This window comes from Tachyglossus aculeatus, chromosome X1, assembly GCF_015852505.1.
Source record: "Tachyglossus aculeatus isolate mTacAcu1 chromosome X1, mTacAcu1.pri, whole genome shotgun sequence".
Lineage (NCBI taxonomy): Eukaryota > Metazoa > Chordata > Mammalia > Monotremata > Tachyglossidae > Tachyglossus > Tachyglossus aculeatus.
In genome coordinates this window covers 10,859,474-10,874,570 of record NC_052101.1, presented here as the reverse complement: position 1 = coordinate 10,874,570, position 15,097 = coordinate 10,859,474, and the positions used below count along the sequence as shown (strand labels likewise).

Sequence of the window (15,097 nt, the reverse complement as noted above, 5' to 3'; positions counted from 1 at the left end):
ACACATTACAGATATGCCTGTAAATGCTGTGGTGCTGGGAGGAGTGATGAATAAAGGGAGCAAGTCAGGGCGATGCAGAAGGAAGTGCGAGAAGAGGCATTCATTCATTCTTTCACTCAGTTGTATTTATTGAGTGCTTACTGTGTGCAGAGCACTGTACTAAGCGCTTGGAAAGTACAAGTTGGCAAAATATAGAGATGGTCCCTACCCAACATTGGGCTCACAGTCCAGAAGGGAGAGACAGACAACAAACCAAAACATATTAACAAAATAAAATAAATAGAATAACAAATATGTACAAGTAAAATAGAGTAATAAATCTGTACAAACATATATACAGGTGCTGTGGGGAGGGGAAGGAGGTTGGGTGGGGGGAATGGGGAGGGGGCGAGGCATGGAGGACTTGGTCAGGGAAGGCCTCTTGGAGGTGACGGACCTTCTATAAGGTTTTCAAGGCAAGGGAGGGTAATTGTCTGTCGCATCTGAGGAGGGAGGGCGTTCCAGGCCAGAGGCAAGACGTGGGCGAGAGGTCGGCGGCTAGAAAGATGGGATTGAGGTACAGTGATAGGCTCAGCAAAAAGTCCTTTGTTACTAAGCACTTGCCCTCCCATGCAACTTTCTAAAGCTTGTGAAGGTTGTCAGCCCCTTGAGAGATGAGACCATGCCTACTAACTGAATTGTAGTCCTCGAGGACTCAATACAGTGTTTTGCACAGAGTAAGAACTCAGGAAATGTATTGATTGACTGAAGATTAGAGAAGCAGCGTGGCTCAGTGGAAAGAGCCCGGGCTTTGGAGTCAGAGGTCACGGGTTCAAATCCCGGCTCTGCCAACTGTCAGCCGTGTGACTTTGGGCAAGTCACTTCACTTCTCTGTGCCTCAGTTCCCTCATCTGTGAAATGGGGATTAAGACTGTGAGCCCCACGTAGGACAACCTGATCACCCTGTAACCTCCCCAGCAGTTAGAACAGCGCATTGCACATAGTAAGCACTTAATAAATGCTACTATTATTATTAGTAGTATTATTATTTGGGCATACGTCTCACCTAGGGGCTGGTCCAGGTGTGTGGGGGGCAATGTCAGTCATGGAATGTTCAGTCTTGAAGGGGCTCTAAGATGGTTTCTGTGCAATCAATCAATCATTACATCCACTGCATTTATTGAGCACTTACTATGTGCAAGGCACTGTCCTAAGCACTTGGGAGAATGCAATAAAACAGAGTTCGTAGACAGCATTGCCTATCTCCTGCTTCTGCAAGGAAACCTCAAAGAGTGCAGTGATCTGTAACATTAAGAGAGATTGGTTTGACCATGGGACTGCAGTGGTCAGGGGCTGTGGTCATTAACAGAGGCTGTTAATGGATCACAGACCGTGGTAGGAACAACTCTTGGGGGATAGTATGGGGAATAGCAGAGGGGGAAAAGCATATGCAGCTATGAGAACTTAAATTAAAAACAATTGACTGGACTTGGAAGCGAGACAATACAACAAAGAGGGTAAGGAAGTTTAATTCTTGGTTAAACAGAAAAAGAAAGTTGGTGGTTTTGCCTTACGGACATACACTAGCAACAGAAGCCTAAAAGAGGGTTGGTTACAGAACTACTACATGATAATAAGGTCAAAGTGCAAAACTGTGGGAGCAAGATAATTACTAGAAGTCAAATTTGAACTGATTTGAGGGAAAAGATTCTGTATGCCAGTAGACTAGTGTGGAGACATGATTTAACTTGTATCTACCTCAGTGCTTAGAATAGTGCTTGACACATATTAAGCACATAAGAAATGTCACAAAGAGGGAAAGTTATCAGGGTTCTGATCCTGAAGAGGCTATGTTGGGATTCCTGAGAATTTGTTTTCACACCCTGATGTTAAACTGTCATCCGGAAGATCGATATCAGGAGAGCAGTATATGGAACAGGAGTAAGGCCAAAGTGCTCAGAGGGTGGCTATGAGTAAGATGAGAGATCAGGCTTTGAACATTCAGCATTTTATAAATTGTTCTATTTTCATAGACTGTACCAAAGCATTTGACACCATCTACATATCCGATTCTGCCACTAGCTAAGCAGCTTCATCTGCCCAGAGAAATTCACCGAGAACCTCATGTGATAAATCAAGTCTGTGCTGAAATGTCCTGCCTAACCCTTTCTCTAGGACATTAAGAGTGATGTAGAGTGGATTTACAACAGATGATTGACAGAAAATGACTTTACCAGTGGGTGAGAGATGAAATTTTGGAGAAATTCAGGAATCCCATCTGCTTTCCAAAATGTCCAGACGTCGGAAATCCCATTAGTGTAATGATTATTCTAAAGTTTAAGAAATAAAAAAAAATAAGCAAAGGCAAGCTCCCGTCAAGAGCCCCACGATTCTCCAACCGACTGCTTCCTGCGGGTTTGAGGTTTGTGTTCTGACAGTGTGGCAGGAGAATGAGTTATGAATTGTAGGGTCCTCATCTCAGAAAAGCCTTTCTTTCATTTTGACAGAGGTCAATCCTTAGAATTGATGCGGAACGCATGCCAGATGGCTTTAGCTGTCAAAAGAAAAAAGCAACAAACAGCATAATTAACAGCCCTGCCTAAGACGACACAGGCACTAGTAGGGCTGTTGTATAGAGCACAAGAATCTGTCATCATCTCCAAAATACAGTCCCAAATCATCTTCGGTCTGACAATGTGTTTCCAACCCACTCTGTACTGAGACTTGATACTCATTTATAATAGCTATGATCTAGAAAATCACACAGGATCCCTAAAAGTCTTGTGCTAGAATAGGATAAGCAGTTAGGGCTTGGGCCTTGCTTTAAGGGAGGAAAGATGTTTGAAAAGAAAGTTAAAGCTTCATAAAAGTCCAACTTAGTCAATCATATTTATTGAGCACTTACTGTGTGCAGAGCACCGTATTTAGGGCTTGGACAGTACATCAATATAACAGACACATTCCCTGCCCACAACAAGCTTACAGTCTACAGAGAAAAGAAGAAGCATCCCATTGTGTTTAGAAATGCAGTCCATTTTAGGGACAAACCTATTTCTGGTGCCCACTTTCTACAAATTCTTGTCACATAAAAAATGATGAGATTAGAAAGAAGGCTTATTGTAGTTCACAGTGCTGATGCTGGGAGTCTGATATCATGAACTATAGCCTAGTAATTCCCAAACTTTTCAAGTACATGAATCATACCCTCCTTCTTCTTGGTTTCCTCACTTTCTCCCATGTTACATTCTTTCCACACTGTCCTGTTTTTCCTCCTTCTCCCAGACTATGTGACTCAACTGTCCCTTCCTCCGATACTGTGACAATTTTGAAAATAACAGAGACGTATGATCCAGTGAATACAGCACGAGCCTGGAGTCAGAAGGCCCTGGGTTCTAATCCCGGATCCACCACTTGTCTGCTGTGTGACCGTGGGAAAGTCATTTCACTTATCTGTGTCTCAGTTACCTCATCTGTAAAATGGGTTTTAAGACTGTGAGCCTTATGTGGCACAGGGCAGGTGTCCAAACGGTTATCTTTTATCTACCCCAGTGCTTAGTTCAGTACCTGGCACATAGTAAGCACTTATTAAATATCACAATTTTTATTAGTGTTGAGATGGTTATTTAGACTATAAGATCCATTATATAATAATAGTGGTATCTGTTAAGTGCTCAGTATGTGCCAAGCACTGTTCTAAGCACTGGAGTATACACAAAGTAAGCAGGTTGTCCCATATGGGACTCAGAATCTGAATGCCCATTTTACAGATGAGCTAAATGAGGCCCAGAGAAGTTAAATGGTTTGTCCAAGAGTCACATAGCAGACAGTTGGCGGAGCAAGGATTAGAACCCACATCCTCTGACTCCCAAGCCCGTGCTTTTTCTACTAAGCCATGCTGCTTCTCTGTTGTACTCCTCAAAGTGTGTAGTACAGTGCTCTGCACACAGCAAGTGCTCAATAAATACCACGGATTGAACAACTGATAGATTGAAGGGTAGCAGTTTGGAATCCAGGGCGTAAGAAACAAACAGCCAACCACCTCTTCATTTACCGTGGTAGCAACATTTGAGAACTGTTGGTGAATCTTTTATGGCCTGCAGAACTTCCTTTGGGCAACAACTGTTTGTAAGAGAAACATGCTTCTGTAGGGTTTGATTACCAAAGCTAACCCTAAATCTGTTGCTGAGAAGGAATAGAAATCAAGAACTAAAAGGAAGAAATGGTGGCTCTGTGATTTCCCAATCAGATGTTAGCTCTGGAAGTAACTGCCATTACATTCAGAGTAATTGCCTGAACCCGATTCAATTTTTAAAATGCCCAAATGCTAAAAAGTTTATTTTTACTTATTTCTTTTAATTTTTTTTACCACTTTCTAATGGTTTTCCCAATACATTGCAGCTTTAGATGCCAACTAGAGTCTTGAAGGAAATAAATTATTCCCTAGGAGTAAATGAGGCCATAGAAATACCACATTAATCGACTAAATGGAGATCCAGTGACCTAAACATATTAATATAGCTGCCCAAAGTCCATTCACAGGACTAAAATAGTATGTTACTAAATGGTACCCTTATACCCTAAAAGACTTCATATGCCTTCCAAAAGTCCCAAGGAGCAGTGTAGCCTAATGAAAAGAGGAATTGGGCCCTAATCCTGGCTCTGCTAGATTCTGCTTTGTGACACTGGGCAAGCCACTTAATTGCTCTGTGCCTTAGTTTCCTAATCTCTAAAATAGAGATTCCATGCCTTTTCTCCCTTCTATTTAGACCATAAGCCCCATCGCAACAGGGAGTTTTTCTCACCCGACGGGTTTAGAACGGTGCATCTCATGTAGTAAGCACTTATCAAATACAACTATAATAATAGAAAAGCAGTGTGGCCTAGTGGATAGAGAGAGGATCAGAAAGACCAAGCTAATCCTGGCTCTGCCACTTGTTTTCTGGATTATTCTGGGCAAATCACTTAGCTTCTCCATCCCTCAGTTACCTAATATGTAAAAAGGGGCTTAAGACTGTGAATCCCGTGTGGGACATAGACTGTGTCCAACCCGCTCAGCTTGTATTTACCCCAGCACTTATTACAGTGTATGGCACATAGTAAGTGCTTAACACATGCCACTACTACTACTAATATTAATAATAACAACAATGCTAAATTCTGCACAATATCTTGGGTGAAAGTAGTAATTTCCACTGAAGTATTTAAAGCATGCATTAGAGAGAACCAGATTCTCCTTGTGCGTGAATGACTCCCGGAAAGTGAATTCAGCACTTTTGGAAGCTGTATCAACTCTTTTAGGGTATTAGGCCGTTTAGTAGCAGACTTCTTCAGTCCTTTGAATGTGTCCTACTGGAAATTTTGGCAGCTGCAAAAACACTTTTAGGTCACTGGGGCTCCATTTAGTCCTCTGATGTGGTACTTCTATTGCCTCATTTACTCCCGGGGAATATTTTATGTTCTTTGGGGCTCCAATTCTATATCCCATTTGTCTCCACAACGTCCCAGGGAAGGAGAATCAAGACAGGTATTGTTTCCCTATTTTATGGAAGGGATGACTTGAGTGCTCTGAGTTCATTAGTTTCCTTTATGTTGTACATTCTCAAGTAGCGAGGAAAAGAACTCAGAGTCCAACACTGTCCATTAGCCTCCTCTTTTTCTCTTTCTCTCTGTGAGCTACTGGAAAGAGGTCAATATTGGAAGTCAGGAGACCCGAGTACAAATCCCAGGTCTGCCTTGTTCCCTTGAGCAAATCACTAAGCCTATCTGAGATTCAGTGTCTAAATAATAATAATAATAATAATAATAATAATAATAATAATAATAATAATAATAATAATAATAATAATAGTTTTTTGTTAAGCACTTACTATGTGCCAAGCACTGTTCTAAGCACTGGAGGGGATACAAGGTAATCAGGTTGTCCCACATGGGGCTCACAGTCTTAATCCCCATTTTACAGATGAAGGAACTGAGGTCCAGAAAAGTGAAGTGACTTGCCCAAAGTCACACAGCTGACAAGTGGCAGAGCTGGAATTAAGAATAATAATAATAATGATGGCATTTCTTAAGTGCTTACTATGTGCAAAGCACTGTTCTAAGCGCTGGGGAGGTTACAAGGTGATCAGGTTGTCCCACGGAGGGCTCACAGTCTTAATCCCTATTTTACAGATGAGGGAACTGAGGCCCAGAGAAGTTAAGTGACTTGCCCAAAGTCACACAGCTGACAAGTGGCAGAGTCAGAATTAGAACCCATGTCCTCTGACTCCCAAGTCCGTGTTCTTGTCACTGAACCACGCTGTTTCGCTTCATCTGTGAAATGGGGATAAGATACATGAGCCCTGTTTGGGTGAGGGACTGGGCCTTATATTAACTGAGCACTCAGCACAGAGTACGTGATTAATATGTCCATTATTAGAGTTATTAAGACTTAGGAGTTTTGTGTTATGAGTTATGAGTTGAGTTAAGAGTTATGTGGGACAGAGACTATGTCCAACCTGATTATCTTGTATCTGCCCCAGTGCCTAAAACAGTGTCTGGCACATAGTAAATGCTTAACAAATACCACAGTTACTATTAGTTATAATTATTATTCTTTTTCCAGTCAGCAAGAACATTTCTCTTCTTTTACCTCCCCTTTTTTTTAAATCTAAAAAATGGTGTATTCACTATAAGGGGCAATTTCTTCCCCAGCACTATATTCTACAAGAAGCAGTAGCCTACACATCAAAAGGAGAAAGATAATTATGCTAGCTCTTCTTACATTTAAAAAAAATCCACCCTCAAACTACTGGGAAATGTAGCTCTATTTCATTCTGAGTAATGTAATTCTTCAGAGGCTTTTCCCAATTCCTCTTAGCCCTTTAGCTACACCTCCAAATCTTTGACTCTCAGCCTTCAAATGAAAGATTTTTGAGAGTGTGTCCTAGTGGACAGAGCAAGGGCCTGGGCGTTAGAAGGATATGGGTTCTAATCCTCACTCTGCCATTTGACGATGATGATGGTTTTTGTTAAGCATTTACTATGTACCGAGCACTGTTCTAAGCACTAGGGGAGATACAAGGTTAACAGGTTGTCCCATGTGGGGCTCACAGTCTTAATCCCCATTTTACAGATGAGGGAACTGAGGCCCAGAGAAGTTAAGTGACTTGCCCAAAGTCACACAGCTGACAGGTTGTGGAGCCAGGATTCGAACCCATGACCTCTGACTCCCAAGCCCGGGCTCTTTTCCACTAGGCAAAGCTGCTTCCATATTAATGCCATATTAATGGCATTTATTAAGCGCTTACTATGTGCAAAGCACTGTTCTAGGCACTGGGGAGGTTACAAGGTGATCAGGTTGTCCCCCCGGGGGGCTCATAGTCTTAATCCCCATTTTACAGATGAGGTAACTGAGGCACAGAGAAGTGAAGTGACTTTCCCAAAGTCGCACAGCTGACAATTGGTGGAGCCGGGATTTGAACCCATGACCTCTGACTCCAAAGTCCATGCTCTTTCCACTGAGCCATGCTGCTTCTATTTATATACTGCCTGACCTTAGGCAATCACTTAACTTCTCTGTGCCTTGCTTACCTCATCTGTAAAATGAGGATTAAGACTGTGAGCCCCATGGAGGACGTGGATTGTGTGTAACCTTATTAACTTGTATCTTTCCCAGCTCTTAGTACAGTTCCTGGCACACAGTAAGTGCTTAATGAATATCTTTAAAAAAAATCAGCCCTGTCAATAACTTTGCATTCCTATTTCTGTCCCCCACAGAGTTTGATACAGTGCAATGTGACTTTAGCCCTGCACACTTGTCTATAACCTATCCTAGTTTTTGTTAGTTAATTTCTAAGGCAATATTATTTTTTCTTATTCTGAAATCAGGGGGAAAGTTTGCAAAGTAAGAGATATTTTATGCCTATGAGCTTGATCTAATTTTGCAGCTATGATTCAAACAGTAATCTTAAAGGATGCAGGTTTTGTCCATTTGCAAGTTTCATCTCTGACCCTGTGAACGTGTTCAATATGTTTAATGCCTAGAACTCTTAAAGGAATGTCCTCCCTATTTATATTTGCTTTTAATTTAGCAATTCTCCAAAGAAAACATGTTGCGTGGTTCAGAGGCACCTGAGGAGTATAAAAGAATCAACTAAGAAGCAACTGTTGAATCTTTAACCCGGCAAAATTCATGCATGCCACCATGGGCCTAATTATTCATTCATTCATTCATTCATTCAATCGTATTTATTGAGTGCTTACTTTGTGCAGAAGACTGTACTAAGCGCTTGGGAAGTACAAGTTGGCAGCATAATTATTAAATTATTCCTTAGAACCCTGTGTTAACTTCAAGTTTAAGTATTTTTTCCTCATTTTTATGTTGTGTTTCGTGTTTCTTGCTTTCGATCAGCATTCGATCAGCTCTCCCGTTACCTTGCTAATCTCCTACTAAAACCCATCCTACCCTCTTTGATTCTCTAATGCCAGCCTTCTCACTGTATCATGGTTTTACCTGTCTCACTGGTGACTCCTTGTCCACATCTTCCCCCTGGACTGGAATTCCCTTCCCCTTCGTCTCCAATGGACCACCACTCTCCCTGTCTTCGAAGCCCTACCAAATCATATCTTCTTCAAGAGGCCTTCCCCAATAAATCCTCTTTTCCCCACCATTTCCATCCTCTTTGCTTAGCCTATGCCCTTGAGATGCAAACCTCAAGCACATTGGCACTCACTCTATCCCCAGCCCCATATTATTTATGTATAATAATGATAATGATGATAATAATAATAATAATAATAATAATAATAATAATAATAATAATGGCATTTGTTAAGCGCTTACTATGTGCAAAGCACTGTTCTAAGCACTGGGGGGATACAAGGTGATCAGGTTGTCCCACGTAGGGCTCACAGTCTTAATCCCCATTTTACAGATGAGGTAACTGAGGCTCAGAGAACTTAAGTGACTTGCCCAAGGTCACACAGCAGACATGTGGTGGAGCTGGGATTAGAATCCATGACCTCTGTCTCCTGAGCCCGTGCTCTTTCCACTGAGCCACGCTACTTCTCGTATGTATCCTTATACTCTGCCATTTCCCCCATCTGTAATTAATTTTAATGTCTGTTGCCCCCATCAAACCATATGCTCCTTGTGGGCAGGGATTATGTCTATAAATTCCACTGGAGGTACTCTCCCAAGTGCTCAGTACCATGCTCTGAACACAATGAGTGACCCGTGAAAAACAGCGATTGGTGGTTGTTGTTTTTTAGCTAGTGCTGTCCACAGTGAGGCTGAGGAAATCCAGAATGGCAATTCTCATTAGCTTCCAGCAGATAGACAAATATTTCTAAGAAGTGTATCATTCTGGGAGTGAAACACATTTTTATTAGAGTTCAGATTAAATATATTAGACAGTGATGGCATTTTCTAAGTACTTGCAATGTGTCAAATACTTTAGTAGACACTAGGGTTTAGATTCAAGATAATCAGGTCCAGAACTGTATCTGTCCCACATGGGCTTCATAGTCTAAGTAGGAGGGAGAAAGGGCATTGCATCCCCATTTTACAGATGAGGAAACTGAGGCACAGAAAACTTAAGTGACTTGCCCAAGGTCATACAGGAGGCAAGTGGCAGAGCTGGGATTAGAACTCAGCACCTTTCCTTCATTCATTCAATCGTATTTATTGAGTGCTTACTGTGTGCAGAGCACTGTACTAAGTGCTTGGAAAGTACAATTCAGCAACAGAGACAGTCCCTCCCAAACAACGGGCTCACAGTCTAGAAGGGGGGAGACAAGCAGACAGGCATCAATGGCATCAAAATAAATAAATAGAATTATATATATATATACACTTGATTAATAAAATAAATAGAATAATAAATATGTGGGGTGGGGAGGGGGGTAGAGCTGAGGGAGAGAATTGGGGTGATGGGGAGGGGAGGAGGAACAGAGGAAAAGGGGGGTTCAGTGTGGGAAGGCCTCCTGGAGGAGGTGAGCTCTCAGTGGGGCTTTGAAGGGAGGAACAGAGCTAGTTTGGCGGGTCATCATCATCATCATCGTCATCAATCGTATTTATTGAGCACTTACTATATGCAGAGCACTGTACTAAGCACTTGGGAAGTACAAATTGGCAACATATAGAGACAGTCCCTACCCAACAGTGGGCTCCCAGTCTAAAAGGGGGAGACAGAGAACAAAACCAAACATACTAACAAAATAGAATAAATAGAATAGATATGTACAAGTAAAATGAATAAATAAATAAATGGAGTAATAAATATGTACAAACATATATACATATATACAGGTGCTGTGGGGAAGGGAAGGAGGTAAGATGGGGGGATGGAGAGGGGGATGTGTGGAGGGAGGGCATTCTGGGCAAGGGGAAGGACGTGGGCCGGGGGTCGACAGTGGGACAGATGAGAATGAGGCCGGGCCTGTGCTCTTTCCTTCAGGCAACACTGCCTCTTATCTGTTCCACTGATAATTCCTTGGTTTCAATCCATATGTGGCAAGAATATTGACTCACCCATTCCAGTGTGCTGTCTCTGACTTAAAACCTAAACGGATGCAAATTTTGTTCTGAAATGTTAACCATTTGGATGCTTGTATTATTAATGCTTTATCAATGTTAAGACTTCACTTTGTGCTACTCTTTGGATTCTTGGAATGACTGTTTTCTTTTTCTTTCAGTGAAAAAGGCAATCGAATTGAAGTCAAGAGGAGTCAAGATGCTGCCTAGCAAGGACAGTAGCCATAAAAATTCTGTCTGTAAGTTGTTTTCACGATATGAGTTTTAAAAGATACTTTTCAAACTGCCTTTTGACATAATCTTTTCCCATTTTCCCACTCCAAAGAAGAGTATAGCAGACATTACTGCAGCTTTAAGATGTTCCCATACTCAGAATACTGAAGGAAAGATTCTGAATCATTTCCTAAACCTACTCAGTCTCTGCGGTATTCTCGCCGGGTTGTTTTCCAATTTCTACCCCAACATCATTAACTGAGGGGGGTCTCTAGACTATAGAAATAATAGTAGTAGTTGTATTAGTAATACAGTAGTAGTAGAAGTAACAATAGGAATAGGGGAAGTGGTAATAAACTACATTGTGACTTTGGGTGAGTCACTTTGCTTCTCTGTGCCTCAGTTACCTCCTCTGTAAAATGGGGATTAAGACTGTGAGCCCCACGTGGGACAACCTGATTACCTTCTATCTCCACCAGCTCTTAGAACAGTGCTTGGCACATAGTAAGCGCTTAGCAAATACTATCACTATTGTTATTATAGTGCTTCGCACATACTAAGTGCTTAGAGAAGCAGGGTGGCTCAGTGGAGCCCGGGCTTTGGAGTCAGAGATCATGGGTTCAAATCCCAGCTCTGGTGTTTGTCAGCTGTGAGACTTTGGGCAAGTCACTTAACTTCTCTGTGCCTCAGTTCCCTCATCTGTAAAATGGGGATTAAGACTGTGAGCCCCCCATGGGACAACCTGATCACCTTGCAACCTCCCCTGCGCTTAAAACAGTGCTTTGCACATAGTAAGCACTTAATAAATGCCATTATTATTATTATTATTATTATTATTATTAACAAATGCCATCATTACTGATCAATGGGAAATAATGTGTGGGTGCTAATTAGACATGGTCTCTGGCCCTCAAGGGGCTCACAATGTAAAATAAGGAGAAATGAAACAGTGGTAACACTAAAATGATATTAAAAGAGGACTGATGGAGAAAATAATAGAAGCAATAGGGTGCTGTGTCTAGAGAAGTGGTGAGCCAAGCTCTTCATGGCTCAGAGATTATAAATCATAGCCACAGGGGCTCTGGCAAACTCCTTGTATTTCCCACTAGAAGGAATAAGCTCTCTTGTTTGTCCAATGGACGGATCCCTGCGCTGGAAATCACGAGACTTTTTAATCAATCAATCAATCAATGACATTTATTGAGCACTTCCTACATGCAGAGCACTGTACTAAGTGCTTGGGAGCATTAGAATTCAGCAGAATTAGCAGCCCATAATGGGCTTACAGTCTAGAGGGGGATATGTAGGTTCTAGTTTTCCAGTTTTGCATTGCAGCTGGTTCATATAGGAGAAACTTGAACATATGCTAATTAAGCCATCAATCAGTGATATTTACTGAGCGAGATAGATCTATGTCAGAACACAAACAATTCTTTTAGAAGACCAAGTCGTGTTGGCAAAATAATTGCTGTAGTATTGAGAGATAGAAACTGTCATAAATTTTGGTGAGTATTCAAACTAGAGTGGCTATTTACAACAGGATGATACTGAAACCCTGTGATAATACATGTGGCAGTTAGGATTTTTGGTGAGATCAGTGACAGTAAAGATCCAAGATTGTCAGAGGCAGAGCATAAAATTTAACTTCAGGTCATATAAGATTCTTCCTTGAGAACATAGCTAAGTGCTCTCCTCTTTATGGCATCCATGAAATGGGCTTCAATCTTCCCCTGCTCTGTCTTCTCCCCCTCACTGTGCCTTTTATTTTATTTGTTTTAATTTATTTATGTATGTTCCTGTTTTAGTTAGGAAAAGGAAGAGTTTCTGGGGCAGGGGTGCGTAGCTGGGGAGAAATGGATAAATAGATAGGAAACGAGCTATTCACAGAAAAATACAAGGACCTGAGAGCAGGAAGGGAGGAAGCACCTGTCTTCTGCCTCATCAAGTTTTCATTTTCAGAAGTGATTTTTTGGAAAGGAATAGTAACAAAGAAGGGAGAATCAGAGTGGAAGATGATAGCTTTACTGTATACCTTCGATTTAGCTTCCTATCCCCGCACCAAAGGTTGCTTGGTAACTCAAGTTCAGCTTTTCTCACCCCATTGAAATGAACCCCCGTTGGGAAACTCATGGCTTTTCCACTAGTGGAAAAGCACGTGGCTTGGCATTTCTAATCCTCACTCTGCCATTTGCCTCTTGTTTGACCTTGGGCAAGTCACTTAAGTTTTCTGTGCCTCAGTTCCCTCATCTGTAAAATGGGGATCCAACATCTCTTCTCCCTCTAACTTGGACTGTGAGTCCCCTGCAGAACAGAACCTGTGACCAAGCTGAGTATCTGGAATCTAGCAGTTATAAACTGACAATGTTGAACCTTTGTTCATATCTAGGATATTGCTGTTTTTTGGCTTTTTGACAGGACAGTCAGCCACGGATGTTGATTTCTTATTAAATGAATGTGTGCAAATAAATTAAAGAAGTAGCATAGCCTAGTGGAAAGGGCAGGGGCTTGACAATCAATGTTTATCAAATGCTATCATCATCGTCGTCACCAACATCATCATTACGAGGACAAGAGGAAAGAACACAGGATTAGTATTCGGGAGGTCTGAGTTCTAATCTGGGCTCTGTCCCTCACCTATTGTGTGACCATGGGCAAGTCACTTAGCTTTTCTGTGTCTCATGTTCCTCATCTGTAAGTGGAAATTGTGCACCTATTCTTACATTGCGAACTCCATGAGGAATAGAAACTATTATTGATCTGATTGTATTGCGGCTACCACATTGCTGGACACATAGTGAGCGTTATAAATAACACAACCCATTGCTATCATTATGACCCTACCTCTGCCTCCTTTTCTTCAATTTGTTTGCCTGAGATGGAAATGCACGCATAGACATTTTGCGGGGAAGGTTCTTTTGTTTGTGGCTTTGGTCATTTTGTGTAAAGTCGATTATATGATTTGTCTGCCACATTTTGGCATTGGTCTAGTTGTCCTCTTTGTTAGCCAAGGAAAGCTAATTCTCAAGAAGCCCTTTTTACAGGCTCTGAACACTTCAGGCGCAAGACACTTTTAATATCAATCAATTCATCGTATTTATTCAGTGTGGAGAACACTGTACTGATCTCCTGGGAGAGTACAATATAACAGACTGTGAACCCGTTGTTGGGTAGGGACCATCTCTATATGTTGCCAACTTGTACTTCCCAAGCACTTAGTACAGTGCTCTGCACACAGTAAGAGCTCAAGAAATATGATTGAATGAATGACTGAATGAATAGGCTTGATAGACATGCTACCTGCCCATGTGTTGTTTACAGTCCAGTTTGAAAGTGGAGATTTTGACATCAACACTGCCAGGAATGTCAGTTCGAAACTGACAATGTTGAACCTTTGTTCATGTCTAGGATATTGCTGCTTTTTGGCTGTTTGACAGGACAATCAGCCACGGATGTTGATTTCTGATTAAATGAGCGTATACAAATAAATTAAAGAAGTAGCAGAGCCTAGTGGAAAGAGTAGGAAACTGACAATCAGAGGACATGGGTTCTGGTGTCAGTTCCACACCTTTTGTGATGGATTAGTGGAAAGAGGACGTGCACAGGACTCAGAGGTCGTGGGTTCCAATCCTGGCTCCACCACTTGTCAGCTGAGTGACTTTGGACAAGTCACTTCTCTTCTCTGTTACCTCATCTGTGGTTTGAATCCACAGCCTCAGGTGGGGTGTCAGGGGCAGGGGTAATGGTTCAGATCCAATGGATCACTCTCCTTATTGGGGAATTTCTAGAGGTTGGGGTGATAGTGACAATCCACTAGGACCAACCCAGGGTCCAGGAACAGTTTGGATCCCAGACAATCCCGAAAACCAGAGAATGAATTTTACAGGCCCATCCTCCCATCTCTCCTGAGCCACTTGCCTTTTGTTCAGTTCAATCCCTCCCCCATTAGGCCACCATGATTTTTAGGTAGGTGGGTACACCCAAGGCTACCGATGCTTTGCATACAAGGCTCCAGAAGCTGCATATCTACACCTCCTGTTCCATAGCCAAATAATTGTTTTCTCTGTGAACTGTGGATGAACTACAAATTCAGTACTATCTGTCTTTGTAAAAAAAAAAAAAATAGAGAAATGGGGGACTGTAAAACTTGCTCATAACAGTTTTAAATTATCCTGTCAAACTGCTTTTCTTGAACTTTCCATAAAAAACCTTTCAAGACCATAACCTACCTCTGGCCTGGAGTGCTTTCCCTCCTCATAACAGATAGATAACTGCTCTCATCCACTTTAAAGCCTTGTTGAAGGAACATCTCCTCTAATAAGCCTTCCCTGACCAAACCCTCCTCTCCTCTTCTCCCACTCCCTTCAGAGAGCCTTTACAAAGAGCTTTACAGAG

At 41.8% G+C, this 15,097-nt stretch overlaps 1 protein-coding gene across 1 annotated transcript in view; it reads left to right on the top strand.

Annotated features, from left to right (window-relative positions):
* Nucleotides 1-15,097, top strand: part of CSMD1 (CUB and Sushi multiple domains 1) — a 1,252,749-nt gene that overhangs the window by 693,199 nt on the left and 544,453 nt on the right. Inside the window, exon 7 of the mRNA XM_038771657.1 lies at nucleotides 10,654-10,731. Coding sequence (XP_038627585.1) covers nucleotides 10,654-10,731 — 78 coding nt within the window. The remainder of the gene's footprint in view (nucleotides 1-10,653; nucleotides 10,732-15,097) is intronic.